At 36.3% G+C, this 25,183-nt stretch overlaps 1 protein-coding gene across 1 annotated transcript in view; it reads right to left on the bottom strand.

Annotated features, from left to right (window-relative positions):
- Positions 1-24,775, bottom strand: part of LOC118743872 (pneumococcal serine-rich repeat protein-like) — a 27,361-nt gene extending 2,586 nt beyond the window's left edge. Inside the window, exon 1 of the mRNA XM_036476635.1 lies at positions 19,880-24,775. Coding sequence (XP_036332528.1) covers positions 19,880-21,413 — 1,534 coding nt within the window. The 5' untranslated portion in view covers positions 21,414-24,775. The remainder of the gene's footprint in view (positions 1-19,879) is intronic.
- Positions 24,776-25,183: the final 408 nt, after the last annotated feature.

Raw genomic sequence — 25,183 nt, 5'->3', positions numbered from 1 at the left:
TTCATCTTCATCTTCATCTTCATCTTCATCTTCATCTTCATCTTCATATTCACCTTCGTCTTCATATTTATCTTTTCCTTTATCCTGATCTATATCTTCATTCTTTTCTCCATTTACGTATTTACCCCCACCATTGTTATTAGGTTAGGTAGTTAAATTTTCCTTCCTCTTTTTCTTTATATTGTTTCTTTAGTGATATCATGTCCTGTGTTGAAATTGGGTGTGGTGAGTTGCAGTGTGGTGGAATTGGGTGTGGGAGTTACGGTGTTATGAATTCAGGTGTGGTGGTCTTAAGAGGTGTGGTGAATTTAGTTGTGGTGAGTTGAGGTGTGGTGAATTAAGGTGTGGTGAGAAAGTTGAGGTGTGGTGAATTAAGGTGTGGTAGATTAAGGTGTGGTGAGTTAAGATGTGGTGAGAAAGTTGGGGTGTGGTGAGTTGAGGTGTGGTGAATTAAAGTGTGGTGGATTTAGGTGTGGTGAATTAAGGTGTGGTGAATTAAGGTGTGGTGAATTAAGGTGTGGTGAATTTAGGTGTGGGGAGTGAAGTAGTGGTGGATTTAGGTGTGGGGAGTTAAGGTGTGGTGAATTATTGTGTAGCGAACTCAGGTGGAGTAAGTTTTTAAGCGGAGGTGAGATGAGTTGAGGTGAGTTAAATTAAGTTAAGGGGTTAAGTTAAGATAAGTTATCTTTATCCTTATCTTCATATTCATCTTCATCTTCCTCGTCTTGGTCTTCATCTTCTTCTACATCTTTATCCTTTCCTTTATCCTGATCTAAATATGTCCATTCTTTTCTTCATTTACATATTCACCTCCTCCATTGTTATTAGGTAAGGTATTTAAATTTTCCTTCCTCTTTGTCTTCATATTTAGGTTTCTTTACTTTTATTTTAATTTCTGTATTTATCCCTTTCTTCTTCTCCATACTCAAAATTATCTTCATCCTTGTTTGAGGCTAATCTATTCATGTACATACATACATACATCTTATTCCTAAACTGCTGCTTAGCACGTTTCTTTAATTCACTATCAATATTAAAGCATACATTTAGGAGGCATTTCCGCCCCAACCATGTACATGTATGGCATTGGTATTGGTGTGACTTTTGAATTGATTTTTTCGCTCTATTTTAAACTAATTTGAAATTTTAAAAATTGCCTGCACATCAGCATCAAAATACCTTTCTAATGATATATAATTGTTTATACCTTAGAAGTACAGTTTAGCCGTAAAAGGGGTGTAAAGGAAACATGATTGCCTATTTATATAATTGATTTGTAATGCCTTTTCGAACCGCTCATACATAAGTATTTATTTTTACTTTTCCACGTCTATTTCGCATAATTGTTTTGCTGCACAACAAATAGGCCACCAGAAGCCTAAACTTCGAAGAAGTGTCAACCTGTAAGTGAACGCATATTGTTGATTTATAATATATACTATAAACACATATATAGATATGCATACATAAACAATATGTATTCGTTGTACATAAGCTCGTCCATATATTTCCTCATTTACGTCTGCATATTTATTGTACACTGAACCAAAAATCCATATCTGGATCAAAGAAAAACTTTCCTTACTTTAAGGTCGAAAATTCTTCCGAATGAGTAAAAAATTCTCCCGAATGCGTAATTTTTCTTTGGAATGTGTAAAAACGTACACGAAAATAAGGAAGCGTGGATGTAATCTATCATTTTGAAGAAATATTGGGCATGAAAAGAGGACAAAACTTCTTTAGTGCTGTTTCGTTCCCATTTTTCTTCATTTTGATTGCTGTTTTTCTTCAATTAAGAGAAGTTTTTTTTTGGGTGTATGTGTACATTAGACTGCATCACTCCCCATACAAACAAAAAAACCGGTACGGGTTTTCCACCGGAATTATAAAATATATTATATTTTAATGGCCTTATTCATAAAAAATAAAGTAGCTTTAAAAAAGGTTTATAAACTGAAAAATGTATGAAAACGTCATTTTATAAAGCTCTTTAAACCTACTTTATTTTTTATGAATAAGGCCATAAGACTTTCACCGAAATATTTCGGAAAAATATTAAGATCTATATGAGCAGAACCGAATTGAAAATACCTCCAAAAATTTAGTTTTCTCTGAATAAAATAAATTTTTTGCAAAAATTCACTATAGATGACAAAACAGTTTAAGCTTAAAAAATTTGCATAGAAATATTAAAAAAAATCCAAGTGAATCGTAATAATGAGACGTTTGATCCTGTTTTTGGACTTTTTTCAAATACTGGTTTAAAAAAAAATGAATATTTCAGCCTACACTTTACCGATTTAGACTTATGAGGTATCATTGGAAACGAATTTTCTCAAATGGTTTAGATTACTTACACCAGGCTGAGGTTGACCGACCCAGTCGACTAAATTTACATTTCGCAAAATAGACTCTTATTGTACTTATCTTAATTTTTGAGTCTGGGGAGAGTTCTCGATCTTCTCTAACTCGCAAAAGAAGTTTGAAGTAATCTCACATTTATTTAAAACAGTTCGCCGGCAAAGATTTTTTTTCTTTTTAAATATTCCAGCATTTTAAAACCATATACAGAAATATATAAAAATCAAAATAAAAAAATTAAATTGTTCAAAAATATTGTTCCCAGCATACCAGCGGAGTTCGATAATAGACCGAAAAGAGGGTTTTACTGTTTTTCAAAATGTTTTTAATTTTGTTCATAATTAATAAGTATTAGAGTGTTTTCATCTTTTTAAAAAACATAAAAACGGAAAAACCCTGAAGTAAATCAAAAAATACTTTTTATATTGTTTAAAATAAGTTCCTTTTAGGTTTGGAGCCACTTTGCGCCCGCTCTATGGAATTCTTTGCAAGATCCAGCATATTTTTTATTAAATACATTTGAAAAGTTCTAAAGTTAGACAAAAGAAATTTTTATGCATTATTGTTTACTTCCAAATGCATTTGGAACTGCCATAATGTCGACAGCTTTTTTGCGGTGTCCCTTTTCAGGAATATTCGGTAAGAACGATCAGTTTCTTTTTGATTGAAAATTTTGTTTTCAATTCACAGACTAAAAAAAAAAAAAATAACAAAAAAAGAATACTTTGGCTCCCTTCTCACTCATTCGAGGTGTTAATGTGGGAGTGCCTTCTCACTCCATAGTCGGAGTGCACCGAAAACGTTATTTCAAGCTGTTGCTGCGGGCGTCCTTTTTTACTCCATATTCAGAGCGCTCCGAAGTTGCTGCCTATTGAAATGAATGCAATGAAATGCTTTGTTCAATGTAAAACTTTCAAAATTTTTCTATGGAAATATTCAAAAAGTGGTCTAATGATTTCAAATCTAAAATGTACGCTTAGTACACCGTTGGGAATAAGCGCCTTATCTTAGAATAACAAATTGTATAGATTTTTAATTAATAAAATTTATTTGTTGATCGGTAAACTGTTACTGTTTTTGTATATTCTGATTTTACCATTTTCTCATTACTTGCATACTATTTTTGGTTTTCAGTTTCTGTACTTCTTTGAGCTATGAAATAGTTGGTCACATTATGTATCTAGCACAACTATGAAATATTTAAATCTATGCTTGAGGCGAATATCGATAATGATGATAACCTTTCGTCAGTGAATGATTTATTATGATTAAAAATAGATAAAACCTAAAAATGTGAATCCCCGAGACTTGCAAAACTTTACTTGACCCATTCAACATTTAATAAGCATCTACAGTGAAACGCATATAACGAACCTCGATAAAGCTAAAAACTAACTATAACAACATTTTTGCTGCTGCGATATTTTCCATACTAAAGTTCTGCATAGATAAAACGAAGTCATTTTGAGCAAGAAAACTTTTAGAATATATTGACGGTAAAGCCTCTGAATATTGTTGCGGTGACTCAGAAGCCTCTTTATAACGAATTCTGAGTAAGTTGATGAATAGAACCCAGTTAACAAAAACCTATAACTACAGAATTTTTCACAAAATTTTAAAGTTTTCGCTGTATCGAAGTTTTGATATTCTATAAACATATCAAAACTATAGATATAACCAAGCATTTTTGCACCGGCGATAACTTCGTTAAATCAAGGTTTCACTGTACATGCTATTGAATAATAGGCAATCCGGTACACGATATGCATATCCAAATTTGTTTAGCTTAGTGACTAGGGAATCCAATCCCGTGGGATTCGCGAGACTGAGAAAAAATCATATTATTTCCTCTAAACAGTTATATTCAAAATTGATATGTAAAAAAGACGATTTGATTTAGAAAATCTACTTATTTACTTTTAATTAGGTAGACTTTTTTGATAATATTTCCGAAGGAATGATAAAGTCTTTAAAGTTTCAGCTTTGAAATTCGAACTAATTTTATTGCAAAATCAGGAACTTGTGAGATTTTGATGATTATGCATAGTTTCATAGGTATATGGTCAAAATTGCTATATCTGTTGGGTATGTGAAACAATACCCGCTCGCTGTAATCCCAAAACTAGCTAAAACATCTGTGATTCTGGATTATTAAAGCTTTCCTGTTTTTTTCGCTTAACTTTTTTACTGTTTGATATTTGAAAATGGCGTTAAAGTAATCAATTTTTTCGCTGGCACACTTATTTATCAATAGAAAGGGCTGTTCTACACTTGTATAATGTGTTTAGAAATCGATAAATGTACAAAGTTTAAGCTAGTTATCAAGGCGAACGTTTTCAAATTTTATTCAATTATTCAGGACCACAAAAAATAAATCGATGAAAGGTTAATAAAACAAGACCAGGTGTTTTATATGTTTTTGGCGTCGCACGAATCTGAAGTCCGGTTTGCCCTATCACATCAGGATCTGCTTCTAACCTCAAAACACATTGCAAAAGTTTCCTCCGTTGCACATAGGGACGAATCGACAATATAGGACGACAAAAATGTTTACTCCACATGTATTTGACAGATTTCAATGAAATTTAGTATTCAGGGATTTTCATCAGCACTGATTTCGGATATTGAATTAAATTTCAAATTCACGATTATTTTATTAGGAAAAATGGGAAAAGCAACAAAATCTATACCGAAGTCTAGAAAAAAGAAGTCTGATGAGGAGGTGTGGTGATATCCGAAATAGCCGCTATAACTTCTACCGCTTAGACTTTGTTGCTTTTTCAATTTTTCCTAATAAACAATCGTGGTACAAAGCTCAATAAAACTATTAAAAATAAAATGTTAATAAGCCACAATAACATTGATAAATTTCCAAAGTTCACAATGGCGGATCCAATATGGCGGACGGTTTCTTAAAAATGTCTATGTTGTTATCAAGCTTGGTGTCCAGAGATTTTCGTCGTCACTGATTTCGAGGATCTCTGAATACTAAGTTTCATAACAAACTATAATTTAAAAAAAAAAAGTGGTCCAACATATTGGATCCGCCATTTTGATTTTTGAAAATTTAATATCAATTTCGAAACCAGTGACGACGAAGATCTCTGGATACGAAGCTTCATAACAATCTATATATTTTTTAAGAAATCTTCCGGCATATTGTATCCGCCATTCTGAATTTTGAAATGTGATCAATTTCGAAATCAGTGACAACGAAACCCCTGGATAACAAATTTCATTCAAGTCTGGCAAATACATATGGAGTAAACATTTTTGTCCTCCTATATTCTCGATTCGTCCCAATAAACGACTTAAGAAAAAGATGCTCTATTTGATGAAGGGGGAAAAAGGGGCACGAGTTCGCGATATTTTTACATTGGCGATTTGTTGTATTTTCGAACTGTTGAAGAGAGATTGCTGTACTCGCTGGAACTTATCTATAACTCTAACTAATAAAAAAATTGCAAAATGTTTTCAATAAAAAATAGGCAATTTATAAAATAGGTATTATACCCATTCCCACAACTATATTATTAACAAAAATCGCAAAATAAAGCACATACCTCACGCCACACTTTCCATGTTGACAAAATTATTAGTTGTTAATAAGAATAAAATTCCCACTTTATAACAACAAAGGTGTACCTCGGTAACCACTTAAGAGATTTGTACCTAACTAGGTTCATCATTTATATCATTAAATCTAACTCTGCATATTATCGGAATTTATAATTATACTTATCATGCAAAGGTAGTTTAGGGAAAGTTGAAACGATATTTGATACCTGCGACGGGTATATAGAGTTCGGTTTCGCCCGAACTTATACTTTTTTACTTGTTTAATGTTATTAGGCTCTTATTTATCCAAATTTTCAGATAATAAAAAGAAATATACAATTTCGATGTTACTTGTTGTTGTAGACGTTTTTTTTTTAATTTATGGCTTACTATTATAAAATCACATAACGCTGTTTGCAAGTGGACTACTCATTTTGGCGAGCCCATTCACAACTCGCATTCGTCTTTTAATTTTTGTCTGTAGTCCCGCAAATCCCGCTGATCCCGCATGTGTAATCCCTCATTTCTGATCCCATTTTATTTATAAAAGTCATCAATAAAAATCAGTTAGTGACTTTTACTTTTAAAAGTCATCAATATATGTAAATCAGTAACCGACTTTTATTTTTTAAATCGTTCGTATAAAAGTCGTAAACATTTTTCGCAGTTAAGAAAGTGTTGGGAAACAAAAGTTTACAACGCCTTTAACAAATGACTTTTATAAGTATGATGTAAAAAATAAAGGTTAGTGACTGATTTTTATTTATGACTTTTATAAATAAATGGCTTCGATAACTGTTATCTAAGACATATACTTTAGAAATCAAAAATAACTGTTATTTGCAGATTATTTAGATAAAAATCACAAATAATTGTTATTTTGGATTTATAAAATAAAAGCCAAAAATAACGGTTATTTAAGGAGTAATTAAACACAAGTCAAAAAATGATTGTTAAAGAGCGATTTTTTTTAATACAAATATTAACTGTTATGGTACTTGATCCTATCTGATCCCCCCTGTATCAGCTGTTAAGAGGATGATGACTGCCCAGCCCTCGCGAGACTAAAATGGTAACATTTTGGCCCGCAAATCCTGATAACCTCGAATAGTTGGTATCCGTTTAGTTTTCGAGATATCACAAAAGGACGATCTCTTAATTTTCCAAGTGCTTCAGTTATGTGAGACAACCACTATAACCTACTCAGTTCAATAGATGCTCTTTTCTCTTGTTTCCTAATTATTTTTTTTCGGGTTAAAGGTTCAAACCTCAAGATTATGCAAAAAAAAAAAACGAAAGAAAAAATTGAAAATCGGTTTATTTGTGACACAAAGCAACGAAGTTATGATACTAATAAGAAAAAAATGTGCGAATTTTACTGCCAACGAGTTCGATTAAAATATATTATCGAATAGAGTTGCGAGATACATAAGTAGGTAGTTTCTTTGAAACACCAACACATAAATCTTATTAACAAGCGACTGAAAGCGCATATGCAAGTATACCTGTGCACACATGGGATTTTGGAGGAGTATGGCCTTGAAAATTTCACTTAATTTCGCATAGACCAATTAAATACCTGTTCGAAGTAGCCAATAGATTGGCCAAACAGCATTACACATGCGCACTAAAATGCATATATTAAGTTGAAATTTGTGCAAAATATATTGTAATTTGCATTTTCGCAAATTTTGCAAACATAAATTTTGCAATGTTGAGCAATGAAGTCGCCTTTTTTTATTTTAACTTTTTTTGCGTTTTTTTGAAACAATTATGTTAGACATCAAGAGATAGTGAAATAAAATGCCATAAAATATAAAATATATATCCACATATTGTTAAAATTCGAAGCAAAAAATTAATAAATACAAATTAATTTTCGAATAAAGTGGAAACACAAAAATCGCTGTGGCAAAAAGCAACATCGGTGATCAACAAATAACTATTTAATAGATTGTAATAAGTTTCTGCATAAATTTTGCATACATATCTATGTAGATATGTATTATGAAACAGCTACATGACTTACAAAGCTTGCCAGCAAGCGATCATTTACTACAATTTGGCGCGCATAGATTCGTTTATTGGCTCAACTTTAGTTAGACGCACCGATCGCCAATTGCCATTGAAGCATTTTGCATAAATATTTATAGTTATATTAATGTATGTATTAACATAGATATGTGCAAACATACACACATTTATTTAAATATGCATACGCTTAGGAAAATAACGAATTTATAATAAACACCAAATCCATAAGTATTACATACATACATATAAACATACATGCATGCATGCATAAAAAGTAATAGTGTGCAGATACTTTTGTAATACGTAGCTTGAAAATTGTGAAACAATAATACTAATGCGCGCTCAAAGACTCTATAAGCCAAAACCTAACCAAGTCCAACGACCATGTTCAGGGCCAAAACTAACAACAGCATTTTGGTTGCAGCTAGTTATAACAATACAACAACAATGGCAATAGCAACAGCAGCAGAAGCAACTAGTCAGCGGCGGTGAACTGTTGTATATCTCTGCTCCCAACATAGCCAGAGGTGAGATGTATTAATCGCAAAAAACGCAAGCGCACACATACACGCATACAAACCTCCAAAAACCAATAAAACAGACTGGAAACGAAAATCCTCCACTTGCGGTCACAAAAAATGTGAAATTTGGCAAAGGTTTGAATAATAATGCAAAAAAAAACAAATTTGTTTCGAGCTTATGGGCGAGAGATGTGGTTGGTGACTGCAGCGAGCGTACGATCGGTGCAATCGCGTATTTGAGTAGCAGCCACTAATTATGGCAAAGGAAATTAGTTTGTATGCGCAGATCCGCTAAAAATTAGTTTGTCAGTGTGCAAAAGCATTGCACATTGTGCAATTCGCTTTGTTTTTCGAGACATTGCTAGCCAGTTCTTGCAACGGCGCATGCGCGTAGTGCGAAGTTCAATTTCCGTTGGTTGTATTTAGAATGGATTTTCAACTATAATTTTAATATAACAAGAAAAGACTTTTAAATATATCGATATTAGTTTATCGATAATTAAATCGAGATGACTTAATCGATAAATATATTCATCGATAAGTTCATATATATGTATTTGGACAACTACGTTGGGGAACATGTCTGTCATTACGTATCTAAAAAGTCACATCGTACCGTTATTAATAACAATATTGATAAATTTATCTATATACGTTTATCGATAATTATATTCGATAACTGCATAGAATGCGTATCGATAATGGCATTGAAGAAAAAATCGATATTCAAACCGCAAAATTCCAATCAATAGCGATACCGGCTAGCTATCGGTAGCGTTACGCCAAATTGTAAATAAGAGAGTCTCGGCCAAACGTCTGGAAGAGGATGTGAATGCTACCGATATGGCAGAAGATCTGATGATCACCACGGCAAACATTTCAAGCATTAAAATTTGTTCGGCAAGCATTACCGCCACCCCAGAGCTGCGATAGACGAAGCGCAGTAAAGAAATTCAGGGAGCCCTTGTCAAATAAAGTATTTAGCGCGAGTTTATTGTTGGTGTTGGGGTGTAAGAAAACTTTAACACCAAGGAACTGCGAAGTGGATGAACTTGCAAAAAGAGGATTTACCACCGGCATCGTGGTTTGTCAAGATTACCTTGAGCTGGAGGAACTGCTGAACCAACGTTCGTAGTAGCAAGCAAAATCTGGACCGAGCTCGATAGAAACAGAACGAACTCAGGCTCATCTACAATTAGAACGCTTCCAAATCCGACTGATGATAGGTATAATTACAGACTACTGCTTTCTGGGTACGCACGTCAGCAGAATGACTACTGCAGCAGTTGTTACGCCTACTTGTAGGGTCAGATGGCAGCATTCTTGCCGTATAAAATTCAATCAGTGCGCTCTGCCTAACTGCCTCAGGAAGAGCAACCCTGCCAAATGATACGAGGCATCGAGTTCATTGCCTTTTAGTCTAAACCAGCGATGGGCAGAGAGAGAGCTTTTACTCTGTATGCGCCTATATAATGTATAGAAAGCTTATAAATAAGAGCTTTTTTACCGCGAGCAAGGCAGTGTCCCTCAGTGATCTAAACCGTTGATGGGCATCGCCTTGCCCGCTGGCAAAGCTTTTTTAACTTTCTATACATTTTGTATAGGCGCGTGCTGGGTAAAACCTCTATTTGTTCATCGCTGGTCTAAATCCGCCGTCAAATAACTGCCCGGTGAATCAACTATATACCAGATATCCGACATGCAAACATTTTTCGGAAGTAACTGCTTTGGGCGCTAAATTAATAAAAACCCTGGAGAAAATACACGAGATTCATCTAACTTGGTATGCTGGTGGTGATAGGGTATGATTATGGTGACCATCCCTCCTTTATTTGAAGGGATAACCCTTAATTTTAACACACTGTCCTTTATAACTTTTTTCAAAAGAAAGGACGCCTTTTGTTCTTTATTTCTTAAACTGTGCTATAAATGAGCTTTGGATTTTTCAGAACAATAAACCCCTAGCTGGCTTCACCGTGTACTATGTATTATGATAAGGATTTGGTTTAATTTTCCGGAATCTGTTAAAATCCGATTACAGTGCCTTTAAAGAAGGGGAACTCTTACAATTAAATAATATAAGTAACTGGAAAATATTTGATTTAAATTACGATATGGGTTAAGTACTTATATAAGGCTTCCTATGAAAAGACCAGTTACAGACAAACATACTTTCACTAGGTATTTCTAATTGGGCTCAGATAGCAAGAAAGAAAATTGTACTAAATATGCAGGTGCCATGTTGATCTCCATTCATTCATGCAAGAAAGCATGCATAAAGAGGATAAATATTTTGTCTTGTCTAAATTTGTTCGGTATCTATAGCGAGTCTTTCACTTCACTGACTTCCAGTAGTAGGCTGATGTTCGTCCTCAGTGACATTTGTATATACAAATACAAAAATACAACGAGACAATACTAAAATCCTTTTCCGATTTGTTTCCTTTTCAAACGTGTAACTTCCAGAACAACCTTTTCCACTTTTTCAACAACGTCTATGGCCGTAGCCTGAATTGGTGCCCCGCTTGGGGTAAAAGACGTTTAGCCAATAGTAGTGCCAGCACCAAAACGTGGTAACAAAAGTGATATGGTTCTCCAGAGAGATATGAGAGAGATTTTACATTTTTCGGCTCCATAAATAAAGTAACGATCCGACCAGAAAGAGCTTTTTTGGTGCGACATACAAAACCTTTACAAATATTTAAAAATATTCAGCACCGGGATATGTTTTCGTCGTTATTTATTTAGAGCAGCGATGGGCAGAGAGAGCTTTTTCTCTACACGCACCTAAACAAAATGTATAGAAAGCTTGAAAGAGATTTGCCCGCAGGAATGGCAGTGTCCATCACCGATTTAGAACAATCATGGGGAGCACCATGGTGAGAGCTTTCTTTGTACTAATTTTTTTTAATACAATTTTGCTTTTTTTATTCAATTAATATTTTTTAATCTATTTTAAGTTTTAGAAACTTATTTTATTTAATTTGTTATTGTTTTAAGACTTTATTCTAATTTTTTTTTTTGGTTTCATAAAATTTTTAGAAAGGTATGTATGTATATCTATTTCGTAATTAATTTTTTTTCAATTTAATTTCTTTCTTGGTCCAAATTTTATTGTTTTAAAAAGGAAATATATATATTTTTTTAAATTACATATATATTTAACTTCTTTTTGTTATTTTTTTATTAAATTTTTTTTTTCTTAATTTACAGTTTATCTAATGTTTTTTTTGGTTTTAGATTTTATTGTTATAAAAGAAAAATATTTTTTTTTTTGTATCACTTAGGATCTTTTACTTTTTTTCATTCAATGTTTTTGTCTTTTTTAGTTTAGTTTTTAAAATTTTATTTTAAACTAAACATATTTTTTTGTAATTTTATTTAATTTTTAAGTACCTACCATTTTATTCTTTTTTGATTAATTGTTTTTCTTTTTATAATTTAATTTAATTTTTATTTTTAGATTTTATTTATTTGAAAAAAAAAATATCTATACTTTTGTAATTTCATTTAATTTTTTTAATATTTTAACCCGTTTTTGCTTTATTTTAATTTTATTATTTTTTTTAATTTTTTTTCTTTTATTTATTAGTTTTTACTAATAAAAATATACGAATTTTTTTAGTTAATATAACTTTTAAGAAACTTATTGCTAAAAAGCGAATAGCGTAACGCCAAGACCCCTCTCGTTAGACTAGCAGATTTTTCAATTACTCTTTCGAAAGACATTAACGAGCTTTCAATACAGTTGCCAGAATTGTCTTGCAAGATTACCATATTCAATCAAATACTATGTACATATGTATGAATGTATGTTTAATAAATTAGCGCTCAAAAGTATGTAGATACATAAATATGTATATTACATAAATATGTATTTATAACGTACATATTCATAAAATTTAGTACTCGTACTAAGTACTTACACATTTCAACATGAAGCTATAAATTTCGAGACTTTACCGCCAGCTAAGAGGTTGCGCATGCGCAACGCACAGTTACACAATGGCTAGAAGACTTGGCAGGCACGCACAGCTGTAAAACATGGCGCAATAGGCATGTGCATCCATATGTATGTATCTACTTAAATCAACATTTGCATGCATTCACAAAAACACAAATAATATATTTAAAAAAAAACCTGCATGTTTATAATGCATTTGGGTAACTGTGATTAGCTAGTTACCTATGTGCATACATGTATATGTATGTACATTAGTACGAATAGTTATCAGTTAGTTCCATTCATGCGACGCGAAAACTCCGTTCAGCTAACAATGCCACAAAATACATACATATGTATGTATGTACATACTATAACTTGGTTTGATACTTAGCACGCATACATCCAGTGCCATCTGCCCTTCTCGCCCATCTGGCTGATTGCCATGCGCATTCTCAGTGCAATAAAAAAAGGAAAAAATAAAAATAATGAGCTTCTTTTGCAACCAAGACAATGTCAGCCGAATTACTACACACTTTTATATATGTACATATGTATGTATGTTTGTGACAATAGTTAGTGCGTTTGTCAGTCACTTAGCTAAGCAGTCAATGGGCTTCCATGGCAGCACTTTTCGAGCTGCCTTTTTCCACTCTATTTTACTCTACTCGGTATGTACTAGAGGGCTGCATGAATTCATTCAAACTTCTAGCCAAACAGAGTACAGTAGATTTGAATATTTTACTTCACATACAAAACACTGAACCTTTGGAATTTTGTAAGTTATGAATATACATTTTGTTTTAAATTTTCTACCTTCAAATGGAAGCATGTGAATGAATGAATGGAAAACATTCAAATTATTCCAACTCATTTCGGTAAAAGTTTTTTTCTACAAACAAATTTTTTCGTATGTAATAGCGGCGCAGCAATACATACATACATACACTGCCGGAACAAAGTATTTGCACAGCGAATTTTTCACAATATATGCAACAATTTTTATTCTAATATTTTTCCACCAATTTTGTATAAAATATGGTTAATTCAACAACAAAAAACATAAAAATATAATTTCTAAGCTTTGTGCAAAACTCGCGAAAATTCAGCATGTTTTTATCAAAATTTTCAACTTTTTAATCAGACTTTTTAGAATTTTTTCGAGTATAAAAAAAAATCTCAAAAATCAGCGCGATTTTTGAATAGCTCCGAACTTGTGTTGAAGGTGTTTTGCATTTTTTCCAAATAAGTATTTTCGAACAAATTTTTGTATGGAGTAGACTAAATCATAAATAAAATAAATAAATAAAAATTATCAAAAATCAACGGTGATGCCTAGCTACTTAAAACTTGCACTTTATTATAATAAAATTGATTGGGCTACAAATCTGCATAAAAAAATCTAAAAAATCTGATTAAAAAGTTGAAGATTTTCGCGAGATTTGCACAAACTTTAGGAGTTTTTTGTTGTGGAATGCACCATATTTTTATGCGAAATTAGCGGAAAAATATTAGAATGAAAATTGTTGCATATATTGTGAAAAATTTGCTGTGCCAATACTTTCATACAAAAAATTGTCATTTATTTCAATTCAATTTATTTTCACTTTGTTTGAATATTTTAATGACGACACAAATATCAGAACAGCTATTCACTCAAATTCAAAAAAAATTTAAGCCAAAATCTTTCATTCGTTTTGTATATGAATAATTCATAAGCCGTTTTGAATGCATTCATGCAGCCCGCTAGTATGTACTGTTATAAACGCCTACATACAAACATGCATATAAACATATATACAAACATATATTTTCACCTAGATATATACATATGTACATACATATCTACTAGTTAGTACTGCAGACTTCTTTTGCCTGCTGCTCATCATTCTATGTATTTTAAGTATGCTGGTCTTGTGCGTTCTTCGTGTCTATTTTATTTTCCATGTCTATTGGCAATTTCAGCGTCTTTGGCACGCAGCTCCGACCAGCTAACTGTATAGTTTGTAGTTGAATATTTTACCGCTAAGGTTCGTGCTACGGTAAAATTATGAACACTAACTGCATACACTGCCTGTACGTATGTATGTATGTAGGCACGTACTCGTACATACGAATAAAAGTCTGGCGAACACGTACGCCATTGCGATTTATGTACGGTAATATGGCTTACTGCTGAAGCGCTGACTTCGTCGATTCTGGTTCTTGTGACTACGATGACGACGATGACGACGACGACGATGGCAGCGAATTCTCAACCACTGACTGCGCAACAGCAACTTGGACTTCAATTCCAACTCAGTATAAAATTTAAGCCTCCTATTGCGCCAACGTTCTAGGCTGACTTATTCACTTATAAGTGAACAGCAGCGTTGTGGTTAAAATGTTGAGAATTCAGCCAAGTGATGAAATCGGCTGGTGGTAGGCCAGAATTGTGTAAGAAATGAGAATCGTGAAGGAATATAGAACTTCAACAATGTGCCAGAGCCGAAGTTAAAGCCAAAGCCAAAGCCAACACCAATACCAACACTAATCAAGTAAGTAAGTAACAGCATGGCCTGCACAAGCAAGCGAACTCAGCAGGCAGCAGCAGCAGCAGCAGCAACAACAACTGCACCACACCAAAACCCAACTTCCAAGTTCTCTCCATATAGAAATCAACTCAAAGTCGTTGTAGTCGAAGTCAAAGACGCAGCCAAAGCTGTAGCTGTCGCTTGAATTGTTGCAGCTTAAAAAGCCGAAGAAGCGGCTTCTTAGCGCAGTTATGTTTTCCAACGTTTGTGTGTGTGGTGTGTGTGTGTATGGCTGTGTGCGCCTTAGAACGTGTTGGTTCTGTGAATGCTAGCTAGTTGTTGGTTAATCTTTTGTTTTTTATTCATTGCTAATTTTTTTGCCAATTGGTTATTGGTGTTGTTGCTTGCGGTTGTTCGCGTATTACTTAGTTGGATCAGTGTGGAAAGTGGGACACTTGAAAGCGCACCACGCAAAGGTGAATAGCCAATAAATGTTTGCACTCATACCAAAACATACAAACATACATACATATGGGAATACACACACTTGTGCATACAAACATACACAAATGTACATATGTACATATGTATGTATGTATGTAGGTAAATGAACATGGAGAAATGTTCTTGGGGATTTTGCGATTACGTGTGTTATTTTACAGGTTGAAATTGCAGTTCTTAATTTGTTGCTCTTTGTTGATTTCTTTTTCTTCCTTTTTTTCTGCACAAACTCCATTCTGCTGTTAGCTAATTTTTGTTGCTTATTTCTTGATGCCAAAGTTCTTATGAATGTGTTAATTCTTTTTCTCGTTAATTGCTTGGCATTACGTACTGTTACAAACAAACGTTCTTTTGCAGTTCTTGACTTTTTGCAATGAAGAACCCAACGCCCCGCGGGCTGTATTGCAGCCATGGCATGTTAATCTTGCTATTGCTGTTGATGATGATTTTGCAATTATCTTGTTTGCAACAACAATACGAGTACATACATACATACATACATATGTAGGCAAAATGGCATACACAACACAGTTTCGATTTATAAGTTAATTTTTGGTAATCATTAAACTTATATTTAGCGCAAAATGTTGAACGGTTAGAACGGTATTTAAACGGATAAAGCGATTTTCTTCTTGCGCCACATGTAGCAAATGATATTTTTAATTAACTTTGATTTACAGCTAGTCAATAATAATGGTGCTTAAGATTACATAGATATGTTTTGATAATTTTTAGAAATTTTTCACTTGTCATAATTAACTGCAACGGAAATCATTTACTAAGAAGAAGAAGTAAAGAATTATAATACTCCATGTGTGTACGAAGGTTAACTTATTTGTTCTTATTCAAAGCTTTCGAGAAGGTTCTCCAAGCGCACATCTCATGGATGTCCCACGGCGCGGCAATTGTGTGTATGCCTGAGGCACAACATGCATATTTACGTGGACGATTCGCTGAGACAGCGCCTAATGGGGTATTAACTAGAGCAGTTGAGAGATCAATGGAGTATAATGGGGCATAATGGTTGTGCTGGGTATGCAGTTACAGTTTCACGGCTATACTCAATCCAGACTCACGATTGAGAGAATACAAAGGTTGCGCCGATCTCGGACCGCTATTCCTCTCTTAACGAATTTGACAGAATCGTTGTTTGCATAACGTCACACTTGTGCAACTTGTTTACGTTTTCCTTGCAACATTTTTTCTTCTTCTTCCATTTTTGCTCACGTTTTGGCATTTCTCTCTCGCAATTGCACCAGTGTGACGTCACACAAAAGTTATTCTCAACAATCCTCTCTGATCGGCGCAATCTTGTATTCTATCATTCTTGATCCAGACTCTTGCATCCTCGCGCGCGCTCTCTGGGCAACGTGAGCAACCCATGTGGGCGATGCGGTATCCAATCCGAGTGGAGCCTTGGTCACGGCAGAAAGAGAGTTGGGGCCACTCCGACTTATTCGGTCTAAGAGCTCACTGAAGTCTGCAGTGTCTCTTCACCAGTATATGCGGCTCGCTATAAAAACGTGTATTCGGTTGCGAAAGCGCCCCCGCGCCAGCAATCGGTTGTCCGTTGGGTTTGGGACCCGCCACGTGAAGGCTAAAAACAAAGCCTCGGATGAGACCCCCTTTGGATGACGACGACGGCAAACTTTTAAAGAACTACGATTTGAAGGCATGCACCTGTAGTTTCCGGACCTTTAATGGTTAATGTTCACGTAAGGACAAAGGCTGACATCACCGCCATCCAAGACATGCATTGGACGGGGAAAGGCAAGATATGCTAGGGGCCTTCCGACGTCTACTACAGCTGTCATGTAATGGAGCGCGAATTCGGTGTTGGATTTGTGGTAGGAGAGTGACCCCGTCGCCGAGTACTGTCATTCAGCCCGGTGGATAAACGTCTCGCCACCATCCGCATCAAAGCAAGAGAAGAAGGAAGTACTCCCCCGCCATGATATCAAATTCGTGCTTGGCGGCCTCATTGCCAGGGTGAGCAAGGAAGGGATCTTTGCAACGTCCGACAACGGATTGAGGCTGATCGACTTCGCCGGACCCGAAACATGGTAGTATGCAGTTCTAGGTTCAAGCAGTAAGCAAGATCCATCAAACTTAGCGGCTGTCTTCGGATCGAAAAACGAGAAACCAAATCGATCATGTAGTGATAGACGGAAGGCACGCTTCCAGTCTGTTGGACATACGTACACTTCCAGGCACAAACATTGACTCGGACCACTATCTTGTTGCAGTCAAAATACGCACTCGCCTCTTTGCAGCAAAAAATGTGCGCCCAAAAATGCAAGGCAAGATTAACGTCGAAAAGTTGTAGCCACAACAGGCGGCCAATGTATTCGCCTCGCGACTCTCACACCTGCTCTCAGAGAGCACTCTTCAACAAACCGCCATATGCGGACAGTGGAACCACATTTCCCGTTCAATAAGTGCCGCCGCCGAAGAAGTAGTCGGATTTCAGCTAGCCCGAAAGAACAACTGGCACGATGAGGAGTATCAAGAAGCTGCAGAGAAAAATATGCCGCCTATAGGCCCACGCTGCGATCAGGTGCAACGCGAGACATGTGGGACCTTTATAGGGTGCTGAAGAGCGAAGCGAGACGCATTTGCCGCAATAAGAAGAGAGAGGCCGAAATAAATGAACTCGAAGAGCTTGAAATGCTAGCCGACAGGAAATATGCCCGACAATTTTACCAGAGTGAATCTTGTAAGAACAACAATGGCGACCTAGTGACTGACTTTCAGAACGTACATAAATTAGGGAGGGAACACTTTTCCATCCTACTGAATGGTAGCAGCACTGAAAGCTGTGGACAGGACAAACCCGAACCCCCAGTCGATGATGACGGAATGGATGTTCCACCTCCTGACTACGTCAGCGAACTGATTGGGCTTTATCAGTGTGGCTTTGGACCTGGCAAATCCACCATAGATCAGGTATTCACAATAGCTAAATCTTGGAATAGGATCGACAAACACCATCTATTTGTAGATTTCAAAGCCGCTTTCGACAACCGCGATGTCGGAACGCGAATACGCGAATCTAATTCGGCTGTGTGATTTCTTTAATCTGATGTTGGAGAATAGAATTAGAGCCGCAGAACTGAAACGCTCTGACACAATACTCTACAAGAGCATACAATTGCTGGCGCATGCCGACACTTTTGACATTATCGGTGAAAACAAGGGCTACATCTTATCTGCCTTCTCGGGATTAAATAGAGAACCAAAGCGAATGGGTCACCACCAGACCCGGGGACAAATCGAGGCATGTTCTGTCATCACACAAACAGTCAGAGCATACGCGTCTTGGTACCCACGTCACTGTTGACAGTTACAAGTTTGAAAAAGTAGACGACTTCGTTTATTTGGGAACCAATAAAAATGTCAGCCTGTAGATCTAACGTAGAATCACTCTTGCCAACAAGTGCTACTTTGGACTGAGTAGACCATTGAGACGTAAAGTCCATAATAATGATAATAAGGATAATGTAAACATCTGATAAAGCGGATGAGCTATATGAGCTTGAAAACGATTTGGATATAGTGCAACGAATTGAAATTCAGCGGCTTCGTTGGCTTAGTCATGCCGTTCGGATGGACACCGACGCTTCAGCTCTGAAAGTATGAAACTCGGAACCCGCTCGTGTTAGCAGAGGAAGAGGGAGGCCACCACTGCGATGTAAAGAGCCAGGGGAGAAGAACTTGGTTTCACATTTCCAATTGGCGTCAGTTTGCACAGAAGAGAAACGACTGGCGCGCTTTGTTGAACGCGGCGGTTAGAGCGCCAAAGAAGAAGAATAAGTTAGCAAGGGAATTCCAAAAAGTTGATTTTCCTATGTATCTGTGAACCACTCTAATACCCATGAAGTGTTAATTTTAGTTACCGTATTATTTCCATCTGTGGTGAGCAACTCCATCGAAAAAAAACTCTAGAAAACATCTTCCAATGAGGTGAGAAAATGGGCTTAAATTAAACCCAGAAAAGGCAGAACTAATGCTGTTAACGTTCTGGTACACAGTCCAGGACTTTCTGGCCTGCTAAAAAATAGATAGAGCACTGAAAGTAAATGTTATAGCAGCATGATTTCCTATAAATCTTCACATAAGGTTCATCGCTGCAGTGTCTGCTATAACACTCAGAAAAATGGGTTTGTGAAAAAAAAAAATCGGGCAATGTAGTACAATATCTTGATGGCCGTTCGACATAACACAGGATACCGATTATAAATGACCTGAAATAGAATTCCTAATCCGGCCCGCTGCACTTGCATGCTACTGGCATAATGGAAACGAGGCAATAGACATAGTGCTATGGTGCAATACTCTGCTTTGGAGACTGTTTAGGCGGCTACTAACACCTAAGTTACTTCATAAATTTAGGAAGTACGAGTTCTTATATACTAACAAACGTATAAGTAGATAGCTAAGAAACTAACCTGTCATTGCTCCGCCGGCGTTCAGTCCCGTCGATGAGGAAGGCGTTAGTCCCGCGCTCGTTGCCGTTGTTGTGTTGGTGGTAGTGGTACCCTTGTTTTGACTTTGCTGTTGTTGCTGCTGCTGCAATTGCTGTGACTGTTGCTGTTGTGGTACACTACGCTCAGACAAACTGAGTCGCGTCACGGTAGCCGTTGCAGACGCTGTGGACACCGTAGCTGTTGCCGTTGCAGTCACAGCTGTCGCAGGCGTCATTACAGTCTCAATCGCAGTTGCCGTCGCAGTCGGCTGCTCTACTTGCACCTGTTTCACAACCAGCTGGCGCTTCTTAGCCGGCGGCGCATTGCCAATACTACCCGAATCCACCGATGTATGCAGCACTTGCTCGCCGCTCGTTGAAGTTGACGAATTGCTGCTAACAGGCAACAAACCTGGTGGCGATTCGAAGCACACATCCACCAGCGTGGCAGAGGTGGTCTGCAGTCCGGCAATATCTTTGAGATCAATCCAACTGGCGCCCACTTTATCAGCATCCGAGAGCGGTAAGCTCAGCACGCGCGTATCCGATTCATCAACGATGTGAAAGGATTGCGCTGGCTCGATCTTGACGATAATCGGTTGGCTGCCCGCACCAATGCTGCTGCTGCCACCGCCACCGCCGCCGCCGCCGCCGCCGCCGACCACCTGCTGATGTAGCGCAGCTATTTCCGCATCCGCTTCGGCATCATCGGACATCTCCTGATCGAAGATGGATTGCTGCAATGCCTGCAAGTGCTGCTGGCGACGATCGGCAGTCGTGGTAAACGTCACAGCGCTCGTGACAGTCGCCGGGGCGCTTGCTGTAGTCGCGTGCGTTTTTGACGCTGTGGTGATGATATTGCGCGGCAGGAGCTCAGCTGCTGCAGATGGCTTGCGTAGCACATCAAATTTTAATATGGTGCACTTGTCTGTCTGCTGGTATTGGTGTTGCAATAATGGGCGTTGGGTTTGCACGTTAGCAGCGTTGTTATTATAGGCAAAGCCGTTGTTATTGCTTCTTGGCGGTGAGTTGAAGAGCGGTGGTGGCGAAGTGGCCTTATTCGAAGTGGTCACAGTACGCACCACACTGGTGGTTGTGCTGCTACCGCTGCAGCTAGCGGCGCTGCTGACTGGCAATGGTATAATCGAGATGGATGGCATTTTGTTGCGAAAGCTCGTTGCAGCAAGGCCGCCGCCACCATTTCCCCCGCCCGGATTGTCATTGCTGCTGGCGCTCACCGTCGTGCTGTGGCTACTGTTGTTGCTATTGCAGCTGTGTATATTAACAGAAGTTGTGCTGACTTTGGTGCCCTCATCCATTGCGCGCATGCCACCAGCCTTGTTATCCTGCTGCTGCTGTTGTTGTGGCTGCTGATGCTGCGTGATGAGCACAAAGTTGCTGGTGGCGCGTTGTTCGGCGACCGTACCGCGCGCTGGCCGGCAACGCAGCGTGTAAGGTGGAGAGCTGTGCGATGCTTTGGCAGAGCTGGCAGCAAGCGCTGAGTCGATGGGCAACATTTAAATGCGTTGGTTGGTTGGTTGGTTGGTTACTTGGTTGATGATTGAAGGGTGTCGACGAATTGACGATTCCTTCGATAAACTACTGATGAGTCTTATGGGATAATTTTTTTTTATATTTTAGATTTAGATGTAGTGCTATTGCTTTGATTCGCGGCAAATATTTTGCTTGCAGCATTGTTGTTGTATATGACTTTTTGTTTGTTTGGTTTTTTTTGAACTTTGTATAGCAATTCCCGTATCGTTTGTGCGTTTCGGTGTATTGTACGTATACAGAATTTCATACAATTATTCCTTTCTTAAAAATCACGACATCAGGAGTCCTCGTATACACGAGTTCTGGGGCGTGATAAATTTTGTGGACGTAAAATCCATGCGTTTACGCACTTCGAAAGCAATTATGAACTATTTTTCATATTTTTCCCGTACGTGACATTTTCGTGAGTCTTAGTTGCAGGTTTTTTTTTGACGCTTTTAACCGACTGCATAGTTAGCTATGCGTAAAGTTTCACCGCCTTAGCGTTTGTTGGTTTATTGAAGCTCGTGAGCTTTCGTGAGTAAGTTTGACCTGAAAGCCACAAGTTTCTAACTGGTATGCCTGTTTTCACAAGTCATCGAGCGGTTATGTGCGTTTTGTTTTCTCTTCTTTTCAGTCTTCTCTAAACACCTTTTTTCAGTCCAATATCGTGATTCTAGACGTTGCTCAAATTTTTAAAATTTCCAGCCGCCTTTAACATTACATATAAGCGACCTTTTCTTTCAAGCCTGTTTTCGAATGATCTCTTTGAAGCTTTTTGTTAATCGTGAACTTTTCATGAGTCTTGTGAGTGTTTTTTATTCACTCTTTACACTTCTTTATCAAAATTGAAAGTTTTTATCCCAAATCTGTGCATGAGTCTTTCGTGAGCTTTGAATATTTCCAGTTGGTATTACTTGCTAACTTTGCTTGCGTTTAAGTTTGATTTCGAACAAGTTTTATGCTTATGCTGACGCTTTTTGAAAATCGTTATTTTTTCGTGAGTGTGATTTTTTTCTATTTAGTGTACACAAATGTGTTCGGTATCCACTTTTTAGATTTCGTTATCAAAAATGAAATATTTATATTTTAAATCCATGCGTGAGTATTTCGTGAGTTTAAAAATTTTCCAATTGTCAATGGAATTGCAAATCTCCCGTATGTGTTTTGCACTTTCATGAGTGCTTCTTTAATTTTTTTTTTTCAAAAGCTTAAAGCTTTAAGTAATGGTTACATTTATTTTACTTATGTTTACTGCTTTTTTGCGTATTTGGAGATTCGTGACTACTGCGTATAAATATTTAAGTACTCACGTGAGTGATTGTGTGCACATGTTTTTATTAATGTGTTGTTGTTTTCATATGTTCGTGATTTTTTCGTGATTTGGTTATATAACGACAATTTTAGCTTTTTACATTTCAGCTTTTTAATTAATCCAAGTCCTATTGACACGCGTGCGTGATTACAGATTTTGGTTTAAAAAATCACGTTTTTTATCGATTCCTAACCGTTATTCACTTGTTTCTCCTTGTAGGCTCAGTAGACTTGCTTTAATTCGTGAGTGTTTCGTGATCTACTCATTTACATTTGCTTGTAGACTTGCAAAACTTTCCTTTATTCGTTTCGTGATTCATATTTGTATGCCATTTAGCTCAAATCAGTCTATTTGAATATCAAATCTTTTTTTATTGCTTAAAAATGCAAACTGGATTTTGTTTACTCATGTGTTTTCTTTCAATCTTTATTTCGTAATTGCACGATTCGTGAGTTTAAACGAACTTAAAATGTGTGTATGTACATTTTGTTGTGAAAACTACTTTGCTTCGGTAGCGAGAGTGCGAACGTGTCACGAAGCGTGCTTAAAATTTACGAAGTTGTTGGAATTTCTCGCTTTTTAAGTCACTTCGACAGTTTTTTTCTAATAAATTTCTGATCAGCAACTATTAAATTTCCATAAATACTTCCACTGTATTTTTGTTTTTGTTTTGATATTTTTTAGTTGTGCTTTTCTCCACTTTTCCTTCAACAGCGAAATTTGCCTTCCCTCCGGCGGTGTTTAGTTTAGAGCAAAGAGGCGTCTCACCACCCACTGTAAGTGTTGCAATCTTTTGTTTACATGCACTTCTCAAGAAAGTTGCACTTTTACATATCTACGTATGTATGTATGTACATATGTATGTTTACATTTGCCTATACGCAACGCGTTCACGCATTTGTATAAACACTTGTGCGTTTAAATATGTTGTTTGTATGTATGTACACATATGCGAAAAGTTGCATGAAAAACGCCAGATGTTGATGGTGTTTTGGTAGAAACGATTTGGTTTTTGGTTTTTGCTTTTCATTTTCATAAATTTTTCATTTGATGTTTCACAGTTGCTTTAGCGACATCCATTAAGGGGTAATTATGAATTATAGATACGTTTTTTTTTATAACTGGATATAACGGTGCATTGAATATGTTCTATATATTTTTCGTTTTTTAGAGTAGGTGACAGCGTTTTGGCGAGATTAAATACTTATGTATATAAATAAGCAGTTGACTAATGAATTTTATGTTTTTTTTTTAACAGCATTTGGTTACTTAATTTTCGCACTTTACCTTTTTATATAAAGTTTCAGTACCGTAGTCACCTTTTATGAAAACCGTTAGATATAACGTGAGATATTGGTGTTGTAATGCGTTATTCTACGTTTACACAGAGTTGCTCAGATGCGTAAGAGTGTTGATATAACTAGAATAGATTTTTTGGTGAATGGTATATATTTTTAGAGATCCTTTGATTTCGTTTAGTAATATGAAGTACAATTAACGAGTATCTGAGCTTATTTTAACTGTTCGTTTAATATTTTACTTTTTTTACACTTTTTTGCTGGCAGTTTGGGTAAGAATGCAACACTGAGAGGATTGAAATGTTAAGATTCACGAGCTTCTTTTTTAATTTTGTTTTTCGATTTCTGATTAAATTTTGTGGTTATTCGAATATTTTTCATAACTCTCGTAACGTCCGACCCAAAAGCACTAGTCGAAATTTTTTAGTTTTTTGTTGTTGGTAGCAATAGCTATATACGTATACTGTTTATGGTATTTGTGTTAATTATAACGCTTACATTCAGCTGCTGCGTACAAAATAAGATTTTTTTAAATTATTATCGCCGGTTTCCCGAAACAATTTTACGTGAAAAATGATTTTTTCCCCTCTCAGTATCCATATTAAATTCAAATTAAAAAATCATTTTTCACTTCAATTCCTTTCGTCAAACTAGCTATTAGTCTATTTTCAAATTTTATTACTGCTCCCAGTTGCAGCATTCACTTTTTGTTTTACTAAAATGTTCGCAGTTTGTATAGCTATAAAGCAATTTCATTTGCATGTTTAAACACGCAATTATTAATATAGTTTGAATAAAATACAGTAGACTCGCTATAATGTGAACAATATTCATGGCTTCTTAATACCAATTTTTGTAAAAAGTAATTGCATATTTCAAGGGGATATATGTATTTGTTTTTACATAATTATATTTAAACTTTTACGTTCTTTGTATAAAGATTTGCTCCCTAATAGTATTATTCGATTATCGCATTTCCATGGTATTTTGGATGTTGGAAATACCATCGGTAATCGATAATCGACTAATAGTGGTTTATCTACTACTAGTCGACACTCAAAATAGAGGTGTTGGTCTAAGAATATCCTAATCCGGTAAATGATTATTCTCCAGAGTTTTTTAACCCTCTCCCAGAGACCCT

The sequence above is a fragment of the Rhagoletis pomonella genome, unplaced genomic scaffold, assembly GCF_013731165.1.
Source record: "Rhagoletis pomonella isolate Grant_MI unplaced genomic scaffold, Rhpom_1.0 Rhpom_scaffold_00007, whole genome shotgun sequence".
Lineage (NCBI taxonomy): Eukaryota > Metazoa > Arthropoda > Insecta > Diptera > Tephritidae > Rhagoletis > Rhagoletis pomonella.
This window is presented reverse-complemented; position numbering and strand designations above follow the sequence as displayed.